The sequence below is a fragment of the Cyanistes caeruleus genome, chromosome 7 (genome assembly GCF_971803275.1).
Source record: "Cyanistes caeruleus chromosome 7, bCyaCae1.hap1.1, whole genome shotgun sequence".
NCBI lineage: Eukaryota > Metazoa > Chordata > Aves > Passeriformes > Paridae > Cyanistes > Cyanistes caeruleus.
The window spans coordinates 31,801,007-31,825,336 of record NC_141707.1 but is presented as its reverse complement, the minus strand read 5'-3'; the positions used below and the strand labels follow the sequence as shown (position 1 = coordinate 31,825,336).

The 24,330-nt window shown below is 41.2% G+C and overlaps 1 protein-coding gene across 32 annotated transcripts in view; it reads right to left on the bottom strand.

Annotated features, from left to right (window-relative positions):
• KALRN (kalirin RhoGEF kinase) overlaps window positions 1-24,330 on the bottom strand; it is a 501,085-nt gene that overhangs the window by 103,282 nt on the left and 373,473 nt on the right. For all 32 annotated transcript variants that reach the window (XR_015289279.1, XR_015289280.1, XM_086897893.1 and 29 more), the window contains 4 exons: window positions 24,036-24,226; window positions 23,524-23,625; window positions 22,694-22,836; window positions 21,435-21,537 (listed from right to left, as the gene is read on the bottom strand). Coding sequence is in view for 30 of the 32 variants with exons in the window: in XM_086897893.1 (XP_086754019.1) it covers window positions 21,435-21,537; window positions 22,694-22,836; window positions 23,524-23,625; window positions 24,036-24,226 (539 nt within the window). In the remaining 2 variants the exon portion in view is untranslated. The remainder of the gene's footprint in view (window positions 1-21,434; window positions 21,538-22,693; window positions 22,837-23,523; window positions 23,626-24,035; window positions 24,227-24,330) is intronic.

The following is a 24,330-nucleotide window of genomic DNA, read 5'->3' as shown; positions in this document are numbered from 1 at the left end:
GAATAGTGTAGAAAAAATGGACTATTTTCCCTGTCCACATACTTTTCTCATGAAAAGAAGTCAGCTCACTTCTAAGGAAATGTTAGTGCATTTTTCTGGTTTCTAATAATGGGAAGGTAGTCACACAAGCAACACTGAAGGAAGCAAACAAGTGATCTAATCTCCCTTTAAAAAAGAAAAAGTAGCCAGTTAACAGCACTAAAGAAAAGCACAGCACCCACCAGAGAAACAGGCAGGAGAACAGTCATTCCAACAACACATTACAGTGGAATGTTATACATCTACAGCTATAGATCTGGTATAGTAAATTTGGGTTTCTCTTTTTATAGAAGTGTTTCTAAAAAAACTCCTTTGGTAAACACCAGCAGAGCCTTTACTCCCAAGAAAAGCAAACACACTGAAGGAATTTGGTGCTGTTCTTTTCAAGTACAGGTCTGCTCTCCCCACCATCTAAAAGGATACCCAAACCAGGAGGGAACGGCACTGCTCGAGCAGTGCAATCCTTTTAGCAGGATTTCTCCCTGAGTGAAAGCTCCAGCACCACCTGCTCACGGTCAGAATCTGCTAAAGCTCACAAAAGCTGCCTTGGGACTTGAATAACGCTTTTTAAACCTTCACCAAAGTTGTTTAGAATCAGGGATGGAATATGTAAGAGCCAACATACCTTCCCCTCTGGCAGTTCAACAGGTGTGTGCTACATTAACTAACCCAGTCTCTGTGCCACTGCCACCTTGACGTCATTGTTACTGGGTTGACAAAAGGTTTCCATGACAAACTAGAAAGCTGATCTGTTATCTCCCCTTTGGAGGAAATTGAAATGCCCTCTCTCCCATATTCTGCTAGACCCACCCATCTTGTTTTTGGCACGCAGCACAGAGAGTGAGTTTCTGTGATTGATTTAGATTTCCCTCTGTTCTGAAATAGAGAAACCTACTTGTTTGTTGTTTTTCCCTTAACTTAAACTAGAGGGTGTCACTCTCATCCCATTGCAATCCCAACCACCTCACCTACAGCACAATCTTCTTTGTAGGCATGTTGACTACCATGCTCAAAAAGAGAACAGATAACACTGAAAGAGGACAAACTTTGAAGCAATGAACAAAAAAACATTATTAAGACATTTGATTCTCTTCTTGGCTATAATTTATTACCTCTACTAGCAGGCATGACCCATAATAGTTAGCAGATGTTTGAAATATCTCATTTTGAATTTTGCCTAGGATCAAAAGAGATCTTATAGAATTTAAATAGCAGCTGCAGAATAAAATAAGGTTGCCTTTCCTAATGTGACAGAAATGTTCATCCTAGCCTTAAACAAGGAGGACTGTTTTATGTTCTGTAAATACTGAGGAAGCTAAATTTCTGTGCACAGGCACCCACACATTATAAATTTTATGTGTCTAATTTGCAGCAATTGACATGAAATAAACCCAGTGGAAAAGGCTGGCCCAGCAGCCTGAATGCTTCTTAGGTTTTTGCTACAAAACCTGCAGCTCACCACAAACAGGAGAACAGGGGGATATTTTGGCCATGAGCATCAGGTTAGCAAACTTGGAGGTACAAATTTATTTATTATCATCATTACTATTCTCACTGCATCAAGGGAGAACCCAGCAGTCCTCAAAGAGGATCGTGTCCTAGGTATGGAAACGAACCCAAAGAATCTCCAATAAAATACACTTCCCACCTGCTGTGCAACCCCACCAGCCTTTCTGCCATGCTGGCCCCAGTAAGGTTCCTACCCTGTGCAGCAAAGCACAATTGTTTAAACACTGGGACTGATGCAAATTCAGCCTCATGGGTATAGTCCCTATGGATCCTCTAGGACTACTGGTTCCCCTACCTCTTGTTCCTATAATAATTAGACTTCAGCTAAGGGTTAGCCATCTGTGTCAGTGAATTAGTTAAGGTTCTGAATTGAGGAAGTCAACTTACAAACAGCTAATATAAAAGCAAGTTCAGATTTCAAAATTACTTACTGTTCCCTTTCAGACTGCATGCATTTCTTCTTTCCTTGACACTTTTAATATTTTTTTCATTAATTCCCATACTTGCAGGTTTCTCAGTGTTTGCAGAGATCTCATATGGCAGACATGAGAGCTGAAACAGGTTTTGAAAGACCCACTATACTGAACGAAGATGTCCTTAGCCTTTATGCATCTGCTTTGAGTTAATATTTGTATCCCCTTAGAATACACGAGACTTTTTTTCCTAAGCTAGGCTTTTCCTAGTACATGTGTTTTAGTAACATAAGGTTGCAATATACTGCTCTCAAACAGATGTGATTCTGGAGGCTGTCCTGAGGAGTACTGCTCACCTTTGGAGGGAGTCAAAGTCTAAACCAAAGGTATTCTATTGTTTTTGGGGGAGACTAAATGCCTTGACTCCCATTAAGATAATTTTAAATCCTGCTGTATGACAGATGCTTACAACTAATGTGGCATGTAATATTAAAGATGTTATTACTGAACATGAAAATAGCTAACACTTTTGCAATTCTAATCAACGTACTTCATTCATCATCCCAGTGTGGTTCACAACTCTAAAAGACCTTCAAACCAGTGCAGGACTTAAAAACATATACTTAACCTAACTCTATTCCTGTTGAACAGAGCTCAACATATGCTTAACATTAAGAGCATGTGCATAATGGGCTCGTGAAACACGTCCTGGTTTATGATTCAGCATGAGAAATCTGCAGCTCTGTTTTCATATTCCTCACATCCACTATGTGCCCACAGAATTACGACAGGCCAGAGGCAGGAAACAGAGGGCTCTGAAACTGGGCTGGGGGAGCCGAGCACACAGCACCAGCCTGGGACACACCAGTGGGGAACCCTGGTCAGGGTGTTCCATTTACAACCAGAGAGCAGGCGAAGGAAAACCACCACGGCTAATTACATACCATAGGTATTTAGCATGAAGAAACTATATGCTGGAATAAGACCCCCAGGTGGTTTTATTGCAGATTTACACCACTCCCAGCAGGTGTCAATACTCCTGACTGGAGAACACACCACCTGCATGTATTTTTTATTTAATTACAGTGATTTTCAGAAACATGCTCTGCGGTGCTCAAAGCACAGTCATTAATCTTCAGTAATCTCTGAACAATTTCAACTTTTCTGAGCCTGGAGCCCCTCTATAAAGCAGGGACTGTATTGTCTGAACATAGGATTTTATGCAAGGCAGTTACCATGGCAATGTGACAGAGAGGGCAGAACCCAAACAATAATTGAGCATCAAAGAATTCTAAGTGCAGGCAAAATTCAGAGCTAGATTCCATATTAGAGCTATAGGCTGTCCAAACAGCAGATTTAAAAGCTTAGGAAGACTGGATATTATTAGAAGCTCTCTTGGGGATAGCTGTATTCCAGCAATGCATTATCACTGATCTGTTCCCATTATAATCCATCCATTTCATAGAAAACAACATATTTTGTAGGGGAGTGGAAAAGCAATCTAAAGAGGAACAATTGCACATCTCATCTTTGGGTACAGAAAAGAGAAAGAGGGAGGAGGAAAAAAGGGTTATAATCCAAACTGTATTTCAATAGAAAGCCTGGCTGTTGTAAAAATAATAATGGTCTTGGCTAGTCACTTGTTGTGAAATAATGAACCTTGTGCACCTTTATAATATTATTGCAGGCATTGTATAGAGCACCCTAATAAAAATGGATGGCTAACTAAATGAGAAAAGGCTGCTGCATTGTTTTATAAGGCAAGAATCCAGCTCCAGAACACATAAATTGTAAACTCCAAACCAAAGAGTTTATACCAAAAACACAACACAGCTTTATTGTTATTATTACCCTGTTGCTCTTGTATATGCTGCTACAAATGTGTTTTCAAAATAATTAAAATCCAAAAGCCTTAGCAACGGAGCAGACCATAGTTTTGTCTCAACACTGCTGAGTGCCCCAAGCTGTTACAAACCTTCATCTAAGAAAGGTGCTGGTTTCATGTTCATGTGGATTGGTTTGCCACTTAAAAATGGAAACATACAGATATGGAAGGTGAAAAAAAACTAGCAGAAGGCCTGGGACATAGATGATCTTTGTTCTAAATCCATCTCTCTCTCTTGCCCAGAGTTTAACTTGGATGACTCCATTCTCCTATATATCTTCTGAGTCACGGAAATGGGGATGGTGCCAGTCACATTTTCATGAGACAGCATAGAAGCTTGTATTTAACTAATGGTTATTTTTTGCAAGAAACATGCTGTTTGGACTAGCACATTTCTAGCAAGAGAAAAGCCACCTCAGTGCTGGGGAAGTCACCAGCCTCCTCAACACCACTACTGGCCCCTGAGCCTAAAAGAGGAGTGAAGTCGTCCCCTCCATGACAGTGAGATCTGCAGTTATTAGGATGGTCCTGTTTACCTATGGAAAGCCAGCCAAGCTATTTGTATCAGCAGCCTGTTCTTTTTGCTCCTGACTGCTCGTCCAGCTGCAGGCATTAGTGACATACTTTTAATTTTTTTGGCTTCTCATGCGTAACCAGCAGTCCCCATGGAGCAGACCCAGCACAGGCCAGCTTCCCACAGAGCTGGGCTGCGTGGACAGTCTCCAGCTACAGCGGAAGCTTCTCCTGAGGGTCACACATCTATGAGGTCCTTCAGACATGTGGAGCCTCTAGTAATGTGTGTGTCCATAAAAACACGTGTTCATACTACTACATTTCTTATAATTAGAGCAAATTCTTGGTTGGTGTCCCTAGCTTTATGTGGATTTCTACAGAAATGATTTTTGAGATCAGAAGCTTCTGTCAAGTTGCTTAAAATTTGTCTAATGTGTACAAAAGTCATCACAGGGCAGAGCACAAAGAGATGTTGAAAACATGAAAGAAAAGGTTGCTTCCCTAGAAAACTAGGTCAAAAAATTTCTCCTATCACAAAGGTAAGGATAAGTCTCTCCAGGATTTCTCTATAAAATTGCCTGCCCTTTAATAATTCTATTTTATCTGTATCTGTCAACTAGCCAGGTTTCCATCATTTAATACATCACATGTTTATTTCCTATTGTTCTCCTCTGTTAGTGAAAGTATCACATGGCTCAAATCAAATATCTATCACTATTTCCTCTATTAGCTGAAGTATAAACTCATAAAAAAAAAATCAATCTAGCTTAATTTTATTTTCTACAAACAGGTGCTAACTTGCATTACTTACATGAACAGGGCTTAATACACATCATTAACTTGTGCTCTTTATTTGTTATTTCATTGTTATTCCTAGAGCCAATATACCAGGTTTGCAATTCAGTGGTATTAACTACAAATGAGACAGCAGATTTTGAAAACTGCAATGTTTTTATCAGCTGGCAAATGAGGTGGAATACCTGACATGAATCCTCTTACTGTTTTTAGTTTAGGTTAAATACAATTTCTGCAAGTTTCTCAGAATCTTCTGCATTATTTATATATCATGCAGGAACACAAATACCCATTACTATGTCAGTAGAAACCATACCAGCCTTGCTGCCATAGCTTAGACATTCTTGTAGCACAAGAGACCCTTCTATGAAACTTGGACAGATTTGGAAAGCAGCTCCCTAATGGACACGTTAATTAACATCCTGTTAATTAACCTGTTATTAACAGGTCCCTTGTCCTGTTCCTCCTGGACAGGACCAAACCATCCCATATCATTTACAGCTTTAAAAGCAACAGAGGTCAAGGATCACCTGCTCCTGAGAGCTGAACTGCACTGGAATGCTAGCCCTGAACCCCAGAGACTGGAGATAACTCGCAGTGGGTACAATCTGAAGTTGCTCAATGCCAGGACATTAAGTCAGGTGTAGGTGCATGTCTGATTGCTTGCAGGCTGCAATTGTGCTCCTTTTTCTGGGCCATGCTAGAAAATACCTGCACAGCCTCCAGGCTGGAGTGCTACCATCAGCATTGCTCAGCATAAATCATGTAGAGCTCTTTTCACAGCTCCAGGATAAGCAACTTCCACTCATACACTACTATAGTTCCTAAAGTGCCAATGAGGCAGGCCAATCTATGATATGATGGCTTGTTTTATTGTATTAATTTCTGATTCAGTATTATTTGGTTTTACTGTAACCAGTTGTCTGTGCATTTTGATGTTTTAAAGCTGCTTCTTTCCCAATCCACTCCTGGCTGTCTCTGCAGTAATAACAAAATGTGATCTTGGATAGTTTGGCATGTGATTAATAGCTGCTCAGATTGCCTTGGCAGTTTCAGAGTATACTAATTGGGTTAACAAGGTACTAAGTGCTCCAAGGTGTTACGAATGTGTTGTAAAATCAAAAACTCTGCTGTCAAATGCACTCATTACTCACAGTATGTAATTTTCTTGCAAGGAGCCTACTCCAAAAGGCAATATTTCCAGCCATTTCTCCTACTCATCTGTGAAAGACATTAGTACTCCAGCACCAAGAACATCTTTAACTGACGCTTTCTCATTCCCAGAGGAGGAATCACAGCCAATGGGCTCCTTGGTATCTTTGGAGAGTGTCAGATTCCTCCTCAGCTGGTGCCAACCGGGTCACACCAGGCTCCTTGCCATGAGCTGCCCTCACCAGTCTCCTCTCAGAAAAGCAAGACCCAATAGGCCACCTGGACACAACCAGTTCCAATGGGGCACGGACCTGATCCCATCAGGACCAAAGTCTGGAACACCCAACCACTACCTGGGGCTGTTCCACATGCCTCACTTCCTGTTTTTCTCCATCCTAGCCCCTAGGCTTTATTGCTATTCCCATTCTCCCACTCCCCACCATTTGCACTTTAGGTACCATGCCTCATTCCCACCTCTTGCTATCCTGGCACACTGTCTGACAGTGTTTCCTATTTTTACAAAATAACAACCTCAGCAATCCGACCAAAGGGCTTTCACAAGCATCCTGTGCTCTCCAGGTAAGGTCAGACCAAACAATGGCACTACTGCTCAAGCCTACAGAACAGACAAGACAGTGACAGTATCATTTGTTCCTGTTACCCCTTGTGCTGAAACATACCCCAATTTATCCACTGACGTAAGAGACAGGTTCATGTGATTCCTTCTCCTTCTGCTAGTTCTTTCCTACTAAAGGTCACACCTCCCAATTTCATTTTTGTGGAACTGAGCAACTTATTCATTACTGTCTTCTCTTCTCTTGTTCCTTTCCCATTCCATTAAAAGCCTCAGCCAACAGTGACATTCCAGTTGACATTGATTTCTCTTGTATTTGAAGTCAATGTAATAAGATAAACCCTATATCTTTGCCTGATACAACTGAGACATACTAACCTGAACAACTGGGCCAGAACATGGACAGAAATGAAAATAGATAGTGGGACAAAAACAATTCCTCAACTAACCAGCATCAGTGAACAAAGTTCCTGGCAACACCGAGGCTGGATCTAGATATATGGAAAAGTGAAAGATAGAGGAAACTTCTTTTTTTCTTTAAAAAACTGAAGATGGCATAAACTGCTGCACACCACGCAGCAGGCAGGGGAATAACACATGAATATGAGAAACAGGTAACAGTTGACACCCAGTCAAGAGTTTGTTTGCATAAGAATTAATCACCCAAGAACACACTTCAGCGGAAGCTGGAAAGGTGTGTACAGAGGATGATTTGTTCCAAGGAAGGGCTGACTTTAAATGGTAGCAGCTCTCCATGCAGCTGGCACTTTTCAATGGAAGCAGGTGTGACAGCAGGAAGGAAATGTTTAATCTTTGGATTTAAAAACATGACTCTTCCTTGCTTGACTAAAAACAAGGTTGTTGGCTCAAAGCAAATAGGAGGTTCATAACATTCTCTTGTTTCAAAGCAATAACCTGCTTGAGAGGGGACACAAATTCAGGCCCCACTAAAGTCAGTTCTTGTGTGCCTAAAAGAGACAGGATTTGGCCTGGGATTGGTTTCCAAAAGTGGAGGTGGGAATGCACAGCTGGGATAGACAGCTGAATGCAGACAGCTCATATGTGCATTCCAACACAACATTTCTAACAGGAGAGAATTCTGCATTTGCTATATTGCAGTTGAAGAAAAGAGAAACCATCTATTTTTCTGCACCAAAAAAATCATTGGGACCTGTCACACAATGGAAACATGCTGACTCTCAAACAGCTCCTGGAATAATCGCTTGCATTAGCACATTGCACCAGCTCATAATGGTGGGCAAAGCAAAAAATGCAGCATAGCAATCACAACTAAGCACAAAAGGTTCAAATCTGACTGATTTCAAAGGACAGGAACTATATGCCCAGCACGGAGCTTATATTGTGCTAAATCAAAGCTACCATTCCCTCTCTCTGCCTGCTGCTCATGAAAGAGCTTGGTCACCTACCCTGTGTGGTGAGTCAAGGGTGCACAATCCCAGCTGCCTCCAGTGACTTCTTCCCTCCTACTTCGCCACCAGAACCCCTGTAATGCATCACAAGGCTGTGCAGGGGCAATGACTGCAGCTGGGCAATCTAACACTCCTACACTCCTAACCCCTTTGGCTCCAGCAATTTAAGAGAAATGCCCACAATTTATTTAGTCCTAAAATCCATCCTGTCACAAGAGTTAATAGCCAGATAATGCTATCTATAACATTCTAAGTATGGCGCCATAAATAAGAAAGTGTTTAAATAAAACTTAGCAGCAAACCTTCAAATCCAAAGTTCACTCGTTAAAAACCAAATCAATGTATTAATCTCCATTGCTGCATATTTTAAAGCCATGAAAACCAGATTCTAAAATGGATATGGAATATAAGACAGACCTCCCATGCAATTGAAGTCAGTGCTCTTACAGCTTGTCAGCATATTTGTTAGGACAGGATTTACCATCAAAATAGAACAAACAGAAAGTGAGATGCCTTCTGTTAGTGATGATAATGTGAAAAAGGCAAAACCTCTTCTTAATTCATTCAGGGTTCATTTAAAACTCACTGAACTGCTAATACCTACCATTATTTTATTTAATTTTCCTCAGTCATACAAATGCTGTCTTGGGAAACTCAGAAACCCTTGCTGTGCCCCATCATGAGTTTATCTTTACAATTAAACTTGCTTCTCTTTGCCAGATTTATTTTCTCCTCTAGAGCACAAAGAAATTTAGCAAGAGAGACACAATCTGTTGTGACAAAATTGCAAAGCTAGAAGAGTGTTCTGGCTCTTGCAATGGTATTTTTTATTGTTTCCCATGAGGGGAATTATGTCCATTAAAGGTGATTGCAAATCCCTGTGTACTGGGACATTAGCTTCCCTTATATTTGTTATTGAAATGAAAAGAGACAGCTGAAATATTACTGAGCTGTTTTATAAAGCACTTATCCTATTAAGCCATTTAGCCATAGTCTTTACATAGGGATGGGATGCCCAGAAGAATTATTTGGGGAATTAATCAGTTATAACATTAAGAAAAGCAAATGAATGCTTTCATTCATTAGGACCACTTTTAGCAGTTGCTGTATTGCTCCTATCAGGAAAAATTCCAAATTTGTGGATGCAAGTGGTCACCTTTCAGATCTGTACATGGGGAGCACATCCTGGTTCTCCTGAAATGCAGCAGTGCTGCTCTTTATCTCCCACAGCAAGCAAGGACTGGGAACCAGCCATGGAAAATAACTTGTATATTTGTTTAAAAGACATCCGCTTCAGCCCTGCTCTTACTTAACTATCTTTATTCTTTTACCTCCCCCCTCAAATGGAAGTGGTTCATCCAAAGGCTGGAGGCAAATCCTGCTCCTACTGAAACAAAACCTTGCGCAGCTGACGGACTCCTGAAAGGCTAGATGTGATGTGCAGCTATGAGAGGCTCAGAGACAGATATTCACCTGGTGAACAGTGAGCTGCTTTCCTTGACTTGAAATAAAACTGATTTATGTGTTACCCTGTTTCCTTTGCATTTCTTCAAAAGACTTAACCTTTTGTGCCTTGCATCTCTGACCTTAGCAGCTGCCTAACCCAGTACAACAGCACTCACCATCCCTTTTTTTGCTCTTTTCAGTGCCACAAACTAATTGCACTTCAGCCTCAACTTTTTTTTTTTTTTGTGTGTGTGTGTGTGTGTGTGTAAACAAGCAGCCAAGTGCTCTCAAATAACACATGAGCATCACACAAAGAGAAGGTCATAAGGCAGGAACTTGATGAGCCTGAGAAAGGGTTGATTTTTAAAGTCCTTTCTCAGTCCTCAAATTTCTCTCCCAGGAAGTCTGAAGGATTGAGGTTTCATAAAGGCAAAAGGTACCAAAGGTTCAGTTGCTGGGGAGGACAGCAGAACTTCAGAGCTGGAGGGTGTTTCTGCAAAATAACTGCACTGAGGCCAGGACCCAAGAAAGAACATGAAACCTCAGAGTTTTCAAAAGATAACCCGCAAAACCAACCCCTGGAGGTGTGGTTTACACATCTGTTATATCTGAGAGGCAGAGGGATGGGGACCCTGCCATAGTCTGCTGAGCCATTGCAACAAAAGCCAGGTCATTGAAGAACCTCAGTCCCCAGGCTGTCCCTGCAGTCACAGCTGTTTAAGCCAGTACAAAGCTGGGCAAAGCTGTATCTGCTGCTGGGGAGGTTCAGGGGCAGGGGGCCATCAGCCTCCCAAGTGCCCCAGCTCACACTGGAAGCCTGCACAGCAGAGGACTGGCCAGGATGTGCCCAGGATGTGAAGGCAAAGACCAGACAGCTGAATGCCATTTTGCCCTTTTTATAGGCAGCGATGGATAGAGAACACAGCCCTTACCTTTCTAAGGACAATCAGTTAAATTCATACAAAAATCAGCTCTCACTGCACTATCTGCAGTAAGCCAGAAAGCTGAAGTTTCTCTGTGTGAGTTTCAACTTCCTTTCTTTTCTCTATCTAAATGTCACACTCCTAACTGATGGCTTAACAACGACTCGAGTTTTAAAGGAAAATCATGTGGCTTGGCTAAATTTTCCTTCCACTGGGTAGACCCCTGCTGTCCTTTCCTATTGACTGCTCAGGATCATACAGTAAATATCAACACTAAAGAACTTCTAGTAATAATGGCAACTGAGGCCCAGGACCTGTGGGGCACAGCTGGATTCCACCCTCAATTCTTCCTGCAAGCTGAGAAAGATCAGCACCTCGAGAGATGGTGCCCTAAAGATGTAACAACAAACCCAGCTGACTCCTTTGAAATAAATAATCAGCAATCAACACACAGCTTTTCTCCATGCCAGTGGAAAACACCCATGTGTGGTCCAGCCTTGTGCTTTCAATAATTGTTTATTTGTAACTATGGTCAGGAAGTGATGGTGTGGTGTCAGGAAAAATTAACCCAGGCAGAAAACAGGTTGTGGAGATGTGCCACATTTCACACTCCTCTGTTTCTTGCCTGCACACATTTGAGGAAGGAGAGTTTGATTTGGATTGTTGGTGGGTTTTAAATTAGTGTAAGACACAAACAAAAAAAATAAAGTTGATCTGGACAGCAGCACTTGGATCCTGGACATGGAGGGTTGGGGGAAGTTTTGGATGCCTCTCTCCCTTCTCTTAGCTGCCAATAGCAAGGCATGCATGTGGTTCACAAGGTGGGGAGAATGCCAAATCCAAGGCAGGGAGGTGGCTCCTGGAGCATCCTAACACTAAGTTTTCATCTCACTTAAACTTTTCTTCATTTCTAGACAGTTATTCTGTGTTATCCCTATGTGCCCTTTATACCTGGAACCATGCTGTTCCAAGGTTTTCTAAGTTTCTTGAACAAACCTGGCATCTCTAGTAAACATTAACCACACACAAATGATGAATTCTAAAAGGAAAAAAAAACCAAAAAAAAAAACTTAGCCAAAAAGAAAACATATTGTTCCTCCAGAGGGATATATTTTATATTGTACATCCAAATTAAACAAACACACTGTAATCACCAGAATGAAACCCCAGAAACAACTCAAAACAACAGCACAGGAAAAATAAACATGAACTCAAGTTCTTTGAAGAACAGGAGGAAAATGATCAGATTTAGACGAGGAACAACTTCTTGCTTAATGACAACACTGAAAGTAGAACTTGAGATGAAATTTTAAAAAATAACAAAAATACCCTTTTTAAAAACAAGTTCTGAACACTGTTTGCTCCTTTCTTTCTAAGCCATGTAGTTTAAATGATCTAGTGGCCCAAGAATGGATACAGAGAGAATCCCAGAACACTGATGGACAATTCCTATTCTATTTATGTCTTCATTTGGAGGGGACCCCATAATCTATCCACTTTTAATTAACTATTTTGTCCCTTTAATCAACAGACTAATTTGGAACACCAGCCCAAGGCTGAGGCAGGAGTGTCCATTTTTGTTCTGAGCTGGCTGGTTTGCAAAGTGGTGTCAGATTTTTGGGAAGGTGGCTCTGGGCAGGTGCTGTGTATCCCTGTCAGAGGTGATGGCAAGGGTCAGTCTGTGGCATCCCGAGGTGAGGAATCACCTCAGCAGTGTCACTCAGGACTGAAATCCTCTGCTGTGCATCAGGTGCAAGGACAAAGGTGAAAAGGAGTCATTCATGAAGAGAAAGGGAAGGAACACTATGTTAGTTTTGATAAGCAATAATGAGGAAATGGCCTTTAATGACTTACAGTTCAGCTTGCACTCACATTAGCAGATATAGAGGAGGAAGGAACTCAATCACTTGATCTCTTCAAATACATATGTTTTTGTCTAACCACTTTTGCTGGAAAAAAAACCTAATTTTGACTAACATGAATCAATTTGAACTGTTTCCCAATCAGTAAAAGACCAGTTCAGAGATAGATAGAAACTCCTCTCCCACCTGAAGTCCAACTCATTTCCCAATGAAAGGTAAATGGCAACAAATCTTTGACCTTTGATTCTTTGAAAATCACAGCACATTTATAAAAGTGCAACAACAGCTGGTCCCTCTGCAGAGCTGAAAAACAATATCCTTTAATTCTTCTGTGCAAATCAATAATTTATCTTAATCCTTCTATTTTAAAGTCACTGGGGTTGGTCATGTCTTTGAAATAAAGACAGGGATTTATTTTACTGTACTTCCTTACTTCTTAGTCTGTTTTGATTGCATCAAACTCAATCACTTAAACACCCCCCTAACTTAAACATCCTCTTTCTTCACAGCAGGCATCAAAATATCCTTTTCTGTTTGCTTAGTAATATGGATTTATTGATTTGGAGCTTATTTCCTGTCATGTAAGACCATAGTGCTGTCCACTGCTGAGTTTCCAGCCATCTTTTAAAGGGCAGCACTCTCCACCTTACTCTGTACATTTTAAAATTACAGCCATTCTGCCTAAGCAGGATCACATGTGCTTCAGAAGTGCCTTGTGATTGAGAGTTATGACATTTGCAGTGGATTTAGGGTACTCACCATATGAACTAAGATTATATGATTATACAAACTCTGACTGTGTGCCTTGCACCTCTCTCTGGGGAATGTGCCCATCAGCACATCAGTATAGAATCTGATTTTCAAACCGCTTGCAGGAATAGAAAGGAGAGATCAAGTGGGTTACCACAGAAATTACATTTAAATGCCCTCAACAGGAACGTGCTGATATTTGTATCTACCATATTCTCAGGAGATCTTCAGTTTGAAGGAGTTCCATACACTTGTTGATTCCATACACTTACTGATTTACTTATTTTCCACCAAAGGATGCATTTAGACTAGATTTAAAAGATCTAAGAATAAGACTGAAAGCATACTGAATGCTGATCCTTTTGTCCTAAATGAAAAAGCAAAATTTATTGAAGTCAATAGCAAATGTTCTTTATGAAATGGATAGCAATAAAAATGAAAATTTACAAAACAAGGCACTTTATAAAAGAAGTGGAGCATATTCTACCTGCCCTGGATATAACTGCTAGTTCTTCATGGAGGAAAATGCTGAAAAGATATCTTTGAAGAACTTGCAAGATCACCCAACTGAATCTGGATTCATATTTGTGGTTATTTATAGCTACAAAAAAAACAACCAAACTTTGGAGAGGTGTTAAGAAAATATCTGTTGCTTCTTGCACTCATCTGGAAATAAATTTGTGGGTGCTGAGCAGTGACCCTGCACTGACCACCACAGGAATGGTTTTCCTTTGGGGAAAGAATTGTGTCCAAGAATTTTGAGAGCTGAGGTCCCACTAAAGTTCAATAGCACTTTCAGAAATCCCAGCTGAGATACTTAAGATGTATGCAGATCTAATGTCTGCCTTTTTATAAAGCTTTTTCCTGGAAATATTACCCAATGAACAACATGATTTCTATTTCCATGGGCACTGCAGATGCTTTGGCTTTGCTGCATTTTCACAGTGTGAAACATTCAAATCTCTGGGGAATTTCTTGGTAAAATTCAACTACTAGATAAATAAAAAAGGGACCTTGGGGGAAACTCCTCCATTGTCATCACCTCCTTGGTAGGTGTGTGGGAAATTGTGAAAAAATGAATAAAGCTCCACTACATAATTAGGACTTTCTCTAAGGTCCCCTGCATAATTACCATGAAGTTTGCAAGTGCTGCCAACAGGTGTTATATATTAAAAGCAGCTGATCATATTTTATTTTGTTTTTGGAAAGAACCATTTCCAAGAAGGTTCTGTGAAACAAGATAGCCTGTGCCTGCTGCTGCCTCCACCCACAGCTGCAGCAAAAACTGGGTGGCAACAGAAAGCAAATGTCCTTACTGTTGGTAGCACCTGCACCCTTGACAGATCTCTTCTCAGAGGTAAATCTCTTGATCACCTACCAGTTACACTTAAAAATGGGTGCCAGAAAAGAGAGGTAATGTGTAATTCAAGCCAGGATTAAACCAAATCAAGGTTGGTAAGAGTTACTTTTTGCTTGTTTTGAAATCTAGTTCCAATCCAGGAAAGACCAAAGTGAATTTTTTCAAAGTTCACAGAGAAAAAAGGTGCCAAAGGCCCCAGGATTGTCCTGGGAGATTTGTGCTGTAGGCAGAGCCAGTATTAATACCTGAGCTGGAGATTCTTTGCTACATGCATTATAAATCTCTAAGAAAAGAGCTGTAAAATGACTCTGCCTGCAGATGGCAGGTAGGTAAATTCCTGTACAGCTACAAGCCATAGTGACTGGTGTACAGACACATAAAGACACTGTGAGACCTATCAGCCAAGTCCCCAAAGCAGAGATTAAGCTATACCATGCTAGAGCATAGGCCCAACACTGAGCAAAGAATGGTTGTAATTATTGGATCCCCTCTGAGGTTCAGAGTTTTCTGTGAGCGCCCATGAAAGTTTGCACAATTTAAAGTACATGTAGCACTTCAGTCCAGATTTCCTTCATTTGGAAATCTAAAAACGTAATTTATACCTTGCCTGTTTGAGTGTGTTATATTTCACTCCAAGAGCATCAAGTTAATTTTCCAAAAGACTGAAAAACATCAAATTTAGACAGACAAGCAGACCTCTGCAAATCAAAAGCTGGAACATTTCAGGATGTTGGCACTGCTGCATTCCTGATAAGAAATACAGGAAGCAAAGTCCTTACTTATACTTAGGAAAGAGAGAAAAAAAGAAAAGTGCTGCAGTAATATTACTGAACATCAACGATTAGAAAGGCAAGTTCATGCCAAATCAGGCATTGCCAGCAGAGATAAACCAGTCTCATTTTATCAGCTCCAAATGTCACTTCAATGACTTCAGTTTCAGGCAACCATTCACAATGAAAAAAAAAGATACATATATTTGTATATTTTTCTCAGGGAAGAGCTGAATTTGCAGGGGTCCTAACTAAGATTTAGAGCCAGAACTGAGAGGCAGCCTCCCAAAGCCTAAGGAAATTTTAAGAAACTATCATTAGAGAGACAGAGGGATGTCTCAGCTCCTGGCTGAACAGTTTATTTCCATGGTAAGATAAACATTTTGCTACTACATGACAGTATCTTCAAAAGAGCTAACTACCTACAGCTAGTGAGTCCTCAAGAAAGCAAATTAAAGTTCCAAAATGTTTAATGTCAGGTTTTCCTTTGATTGTTATTGTGTTTTCTCTTTTCCACGGGTGAGGGCAGTAGGAACTCAGTGTGAGAACTGCTCTAATGCTAGGCAGCATTCAAGCAATAGAAATACATCATCTGGGGCCATAATTCACTCCTCTTAATCATATATTCATAGTAAAAATTCACTTTACAGTTAAAAATTCATTTTCTGTTACATAAATTTAGTTTTACTTGTGGTCCCATAACTCATCAGTCCCTGCAAGGAAGCAGCACTCCAGACAATACACTGAATTCTGGCACATCACTTGCTTGGACAGTGGCAGAATAACCACAACAGAAATAAACAAATGAGAGATCAAATCAATCCCTTCCTTTGCCCCTTAGAAACTCACAGTTGTTTAATTTAATCCAATTTACTGAGAGTAAAATTTCTTGGTTGAAGGAAGAAACCTCTTCAAGTCAATTCAGATGAACTGATGGCACCTATCACAGTGCTCCAGAAAACAGGAACTTCTAAATACTCCTGATTCTGTATTTAAGTGACTCCCTGCTCCACCACCCACTCTGTATATTCCCATGATCCTGCTCTCCCTGGGCTCTGCCATAAAGTTTCCATTGCACCTTCCAGCTTCTTTCCCACCAGCTGCAATACATAGCACCCCCTAACCACTGGCAGAGAGACTTTTCCACTGACAGGTGTTTGCTGCTCAGGTCAGTCCCACAGCTCAGGGGCTGCACAGACTCCAGTCCATGGTGACACATGTTTTGGCCATACACAAGCACTGCTGGGGATCAACAGCCCCTGTCCCTTGGTATTCCCCAGTACTGCAGTAGAAATGTGTCTCTTGCACGCGACTCAAGACAGAACTCACCAGCACTGAGTGAGCACTTCCTGCTATGGGAACAACATCACAGGGAGAAAGCTGTTTTACCTTGATTAGAAGCTACTCAAAGAAAGAGAATTTTCCCCTAAGTGATGTGTTCCAACAAGCCTTAATTCTAAAATCTCCCCTCTTGTACAAATTACCTTCAATTAGAAGAATGATTATTCCCAGATTTTATATAATACCACCAATGTGGAAGAGGTCAAGGTCTCAGTCTCATGACTGAAAGGTGAGCTGAGTCTAGTATCTAATGGAAAAGATAAAAGTGTATAATGTAGATTTATTTTTAGTGAGTAAAACATTTTCAGTTCACATTTCAGAGCCTTTTTCCACATCCAAAAACAACAGAAGGAAATGAGAACTGCTCTCCCCAGTAGTCTGCAAAAGCCAACAAAAAGGAGGCCATTGGAAACTGGACAAGTATCGCCAGAAACAGCTGTTTCACAAGCCAACAGCTCAATGGGCTTAACAAATGAGAATGCCCTGCATGTAACATTTCCTTTATGCCATTCCCCACTGCTTTGAATCCAAATATAAAGATTGAAATCCTGTCTGCTGTGAATAGGGCAAGGATTTCTCTCTAAGGAGAGGATTTTAGATAGCATGCTGAAGAGGGCTTACTGTATAGAACAAAAGCTGTCTCCTTTGCCTTTTGGAAAGGATGAAGAAATTTTGTGTAGTTGGTTACTTGGGACCTGACCTGGATCCTCAATGGGAATTGCAATTCCTGTAATAGTATTCATTATCTATTGATTCTTTAGCACTGGGTCTGGGTCATCAACCCATTTCCCACCCCCCGTATAAAACTTACACACTCCAAATGACAATCCAAATTCTTTTCCTGTGTAGGAAATATTTTGGATTATAGATTGCATATGGAAGTAGTCATGGATTGCAAATGGAAAAAGAAGCATTTTATATATTCTCTCTTTTACGAAGGTGCAGACCTACAGACCTTGCTTGAAGTCTGTGTTTCTACCATATAGTATGTAATGAAAATGAAATGTTTGAGCCTGGAGAAAATTGCTTTACATACTTTTGAGACAGAAAAGCTCAAGTAAAGTAAACATATTAAATACTCATATCCAGATTTAAGAAGCTACTTAATCAGGTATTTAATTTAAACAGACCCAGACACTATTATTATTATTTTTTTAAATCTGGAGAGTCTTATATAATCACCTGACCACTGACTGCAGTCAGGAAAGTCTGCATACTTAAAGGCTTAATAACACTTCTGGAGTTAGGCACATAACTCAGAATACTTTCAAAGCAGAGTCTGCTACCATAAGGGCTACAAAAACAGGCATCTATCATATGTTGGGACAATGGAGGATAATGCTGTAATTAATGTACAAATGTAATGTAGGTAAGAATTTGTGTCTCTCCCTGAAAATTCCTCAACCAAACAAGGGGAATAAAGGAAAGGGTAATGTGCCATCAAATGTACTTTGTGATGGTGTCCAACACGTGAGTGACAGAGCAGAACCAGGACTCAGCCCCCAGTCCAAGTGCTCTATCCTCTGCACCAAAGGATTCCCCTGATAAATGTCTTGAGAGAAAACAAATCCTTGCTGAACTTCCTTACAGTACAGTTATTTCACTCCCACTTAACAACAAAAAACCTTTTTGTCTTTTAGGAGTTTGAAGTACAAAAGTAAAGCTTAGCTCCAGGGCTGTGCCATGGTGAGAGAAAACAGAAATTGCTACTTACAACTCAGGAGGAGTTGACTCACAAATAAGTTGAAAGAAATACATATGACTTGAGGCATGAGGAGTGTTGTTAAGCAGAAGTGCTACTTGAAATTGAGAATCTTCGAGAAGTTGTGATTTTCTTTGTCTAAAATGTTGTTTGACATTCTTGTCTGAACATTCAACTAATGTGTTAGGCAACCCTCAGGCACAATAGCAAGGTTTAGGGAAAGGACAAAGTGTGTCAGCTAAATCTTTGAATTCTTTTGGCTTCAGAGAGTAATAGCAACTCTTACACATTACTTGAGAATTGCTTCTGGCATGGAGCTAATACATAGATGGTCCCAAGGCAGGATTAATCTGCTGCCATCCTGGCACGCTGCTGGCACTGCAAAGCTCTTGGCATTGGTTTGCAGATGAGGCTGCTGTGGAACAGCCAGAGTTTCTAAAGGTAGGAACTCTTTCCATTGGCTCCTCTGGATGGAGATCTCACTGGGGCACATAGAGAAGTCACCCACGGAGGCTGCAGCCCCAAAAAGCCCCTAGTCTTGAATCTGACCTCATGGGAATAAGTCTGCTGACTATGCTGGAGTGAAACAGGCAGGGAAACCACTGATGGTTGAACCCTGTACCCATAGGAGCTGCTATCAGCCCCACAGGAGTTAACTATTGCCTGTATGCTACAGTGTGTGCCAAGAACTGTCAACTCTGCCAAGAAAACCTACCTAGAGAGCATGATGTGGTCCTGTCTTCCAGTGCTGATAACCAGCACCAGTCCATGTGAGAATATAAAACCTCCCAGTCCAGTCACATTTCATTCAGACCCTCCTAGAAGAATAACTCAACTACACACTGAAGGAAAAAATCCCATGTGGTAAAATGTCACCATTAGGAGTCCTTTCAAAGCTTTGGATCTGCTGACAAGCCAGTCCCTGCACAGCAGGAGCCAACATGTGCTGAGGGCTTCGTGCCAGCAGGTGAGTCTGATGTCTGAGTGAACACTGAACACAGGTGTGACTCTGCCAATTCAGCAGGAGGTAAGGCAGCTCAGCTTCATCTGCCACTAATTTGGGTAAGGTTGTGCAGAAAAAATGAGAGAACTATAAAGAGATGCAGGGAGTTCATTCTCCTTGGAGCAAAGACATGATAATGCAGCACTCTAGGAGCTGAATTCTCCACAGTATTCTGGCATTAGCATCAGTGACAATAAGGAAACTGTTCAGCAGGAACTGCCCCTCTAGTTAAGGATGATACACTGCTACCTGAGATTCAAAAAAGCATGTACAAGCAACCTTCGGACTTAGCTGTGCGCTCAAATTTGTTTCTATTCATTAAATGTATAACAGGACACAAAACCACACAGTCTTAAGTCAGCAAGTGAACCTATCCACCTCAAAAAAAAAGCATGACACAACCCTTTCCCCAGTGATAACAACTTTTCCCCTGTACAATCTTTACTCACTTCATCTCATACACATTTGCTGTTCAGCTCAAACAAGGTTCTGGATAGAAATTCCTGTAAATGTTTCCAGTCTTGCATCCTTAAACCAACTCCTGCCACGATGGGCTGTCTTTCAGGGTACACAGCCTGTGTTGGCACCATAACCCCTGTATGCAGCTGCAGCATGCAACATGGAGCATCTTACCCAGACATGGCCAGAATTCATGCAACCGAGACAACGGGCTGGGGGCAAACGAGCAAAGCTTAGGCGAGTGCTTAAAATTATGTATCAGCTCAAGTACTGCACTAAGTCAGGGCCTTTTAGCAGGAATGATAAATGTGAAAAACACAGAAAGTAAGACAAGTCCATGTGGATTGAAGACTTCTCAGACACTGGGCAAAGTATTTGCATACATTGCAGTGGCCTTTGGATTGTGAGGCTTAATACTTTTCTAATGCACATTATTGGACAAAACCATAAAATCATGGGGACATGCATTTAAGATAAATACAACAGATCGTCTTATGAAGGTAATTTATTTGCAATTAACTTATATTTCTGAGTCCAGCTTTCAAAACAGTGTCTGCACTGAACCTTACCTGTGAACTTTACAACCAAAGCTCAGACTCTGATTTTGTGAAGACACCCTTCTACCTTGTCAAAGTGGCCGCATAATTAAAGCCCTGACAAACAGATAAATCCATAAAGGCATGGGAGAATTCAGATTTCTTCAAGTTACATGTGATTTCAAAAAAACACATGAAGAGAATATGGGCATTCTCTCAGGGGCTATGATAAGCGCCATCAGTGTAGCTACAGTAATTATTAACTGCCCATTTTCTCCTACAATCAACTGCTAATTCAGTGGAAGAGCACAGCTGGAGATAACAGGGTGACAAATTCGAGTGAGTCATCCTGGTGGAGCTTGGGATCTGGACTCAGATTGTCTGACAAGTAAAATGACAAGTACATACGTGCTGACTGTGCAGCATTCCAACAGAATCCAGCATGTCTCTGGGCCATCCATATGCTCCAGCATATGTCTGTGAGGAGAGGGGTCCAGAATATCACAGTCTCTGGAAATGGTAGGTCTCCCAGGCTCTCAAGATACCAGCCAGGATCCCAATGTTGCTGCGTTAATTGGTGTGTAAGTACCTGCATTCCCTCCAACAAATGTCTGATTTCAGCTCAGAGGGAAACATGTACCATAGCCAGCTGTTTGCTCATTTAGAAGCTGGATCTCACAGGACAAGATTTACTAGGCAAGAAAAGGTTGCTCTGGGCTGTTTCTTCAGAGCCAATTGAACCTCTGTGCATTACCCACAAAAAGCAGCAGTAGGAGAGGTGTTACCGTGTAGAAGAGCAGTACTGACGAGCACACAGAAACAGACCGGGTTTTAATAACCTAGTGAAGGGGAATACAAATTTCAGCTCACTCACTAGAAGGCAGGTTGCCTTCTTTTGCCTCCTCTTCTGCTTTTCATGTACATTTTTCTGAGGGCAATTACCTGCCACCTATTTTCACATTTCAGTCCTACCTTATCACTGTCCACTGTGTTCTGTGATGTCCTGGAGGCAATGGAAATGGTGTCAGGTTGACTGCTGCCATCCCCTTGGCTGTCTGCATCATCTATTCCATCTCTGCAAGAGATGTGATTGGGGAACAGTGATGTTTCTTAACACAGCACCAGTGAGCACAACCTTACAGGTGGAGCTGAGAAGAGCTGAGTGAGCAGGACAGAGCTGGACTGTGATAAAATTACCCCACTGAGGCAGCCCAAGATGCTATAGAGCTCTTGGAATTTAGAATGATGTCACCCTCAGCCGTGGGGTTTGGATTTGCACAATAATCCTAACATTTGTTTACATTTTCTTCAGGAATTTAATACTAAATCATAAAGATGATATCTAAACATAGATAAAGACAGTATAGTCCTCTACCTATTTACCTCACTGAGGCTGCTAACACAGGGTATTTTCTTCCCTTCGGCTGTACAGATAAAATAATCATAAATGTTTATTGGTCCTTCAAATTGAATACTTAAATAATATAAAATATATACTTAAGGACAAAGAAAAAATATGTCTGTATTCTGTACAAGAAAACTTTTATATTGGAGCATGTTCTTAGAGGAAATGTCTGGATCTCTGCTTTGCTACAGGTCTCCTGGGTAACCTGGTTATTTATGCTTTGGATATCTCTATAACACAGCCTGAAGTAAAAGAGGGATAAAATCTGATGAGGAAATGAGGATGCTGTAATTACAGGTGGCTTTTGGGACTGCCACAACAGAAAAAGAACAAATCATTATCTATAATTTCTATTTAATCCAGGATTGAACAAGTTGACAAAAAAAATTGAATATTACATGACAGGCTGAAACAAGTCTGTATTTGATGATGAAATACAGATTATTTCTCTATCTATTCTTCAATATATTGTCAGGGTCAACTATGATTTTGATTGCCAAACAATTAAACATGCCAAACAAGGAAAAAAAATCTGGTTTTACTCAAATGTGAAGAAGAAAAATCTACTTTAGGAAATAACTATAACCCTAGACTCTGAAGAATTTTTACTATTTCTCTCTATACTTTAGAGCATAAAATGAAAGATCTTTGTACTTCTATCATAAAAAAGGACTTCTAGCTACTTTTGCCAAGACAACATAAAAAAGGCAAAGACAATGAAAACTGTTTTGACTACAGTAAAAGCCAGTAAAAAGTCCACAGCCCCCACTTCTGTGGGCTGAGAAAACACGAGTGATTTCATGTTGTGGGGAATGACTGAAGTTACCTTCTGCTGTTGTTCCGCTGCTTTGCAGGTGTCTTGGGGAGCTGAATTGGCTCTTTCAGAGCTCCTTTCAGATGAATGATCCTTTCCTGAATAACTTCCCGGATATTTTTGATCCATTCCTGTTTTGTTTCAATACTGGATGCCTAAAGTTTCACAAGGCAGAAAGACAGAGACTTTATCATGTTCTCACCTCCTGTGTGAAGGAGTCATGGTCAGCTGATGAATGTCATGAGTAACTTTGTCCTCTCTGCTGCAGTGTCCCAGCTGCTGGAGTACCTGGTAACCTCAGGGAACTGAGAGCATTCTGACCAGACCTACTTGGCAAGCAACAGCAAAGCAGCTAAGCTCTGGATAAATACATTTAATGCTAGCAATACAGCATGCTCTGCAGAGGGGAAACAGGTTATCAGTGCACAGCTGGGATTTCCTTAGACAAAACAATTATAACATGGATTTCTCAGCAGAGTCGCTTGAAAGAACAGGCTGTCAGCTCTGGAGGTCTGTGGAAGAGGTTGGGTGCTGATGAAGCCTGGTGGCAAAGGACTCAGATAATTACACCTCCCAGCCAAACATCCTGAGACCTGTCCTGTGTGAGTGTGCAACTGCTCAACCCAGGCTGCAAGAGGAGATGCAATTCCAGCAAGGCTGCACAACTGTGCCAATTGCTACTGACTCCTTAGAGCTCAGCTGCTCCTGATGCAGGCATGACCCCACAGGCAGATATGGAAGCCATGGAATATGACGAGGGAAGAAACTGACCTTTCATTCAAGGCTCCCAAGGCCTGAACTAGAAGTGCTAAAGGCAAAGAAAACAAACAGAAAAAACTCACTTTCAGCACTGTTTTATTGTCTGAGGATGGTGTTCGTCCAGACCACAAAGCAAATTTGCAGGGATCTCCTTCAACATGTTCAGTCACTCCCAGTTCTGAGGTCTAGTGTGGAGGAGAAATGATGAAAGATTTCATACACATGAAGTTTCACGAGTCCAGAAAACTTTGGACTTGTAGGAAGAAGTGGGGAGGCTGGGATGGGTAGGGGAATGGGATCTTATCTCCGTTTGCTACACACAGATAAAAGAAACAGAAAAGCTCTGGGGTGGCAGGGAAGCGAATGGCTGGAGTGATCCTGCTCGCATTTCCCCCCACCCTTCACATCTCACTACCTTAAACCTCTGCAGACTCACTGCAGGCTGACTTCCAGGTGAGTCCTGCAGGACTCAGGGCCAGCCCTTCCAGGGGCAAAAGTATCCCCAGACCAGCAGGGGATATGTGAGCCTCCAAAATGCAACTTCTACCTACAAAAAACACAACACCCAGAATATTTGCTTTGCAGCCACACCTACCAGTAACTTGTTCTTGTAAACATATTTTGTGTGTCCTGAAGAATCTTTGATCTCTTTGCTAAACACCAAAGAGATTTCAAAGAGAAACAAATGCCTCTCACGGCCTTTCCGAATGAGAGACTTGGGATCCCACACTTGGAAGGAATCCTGAAGAATCAGCTCCCCCTGGACGTCCAGGTTCTCATCAAACCCTAAAACCACAAAATACAATCGCTTGAATTTATTCTTGGGACAAGCAATTCACAGAAACACCAAAGCAGTGAAGACTTGAAATAAAAGAGTCTTTCTCTTCTTT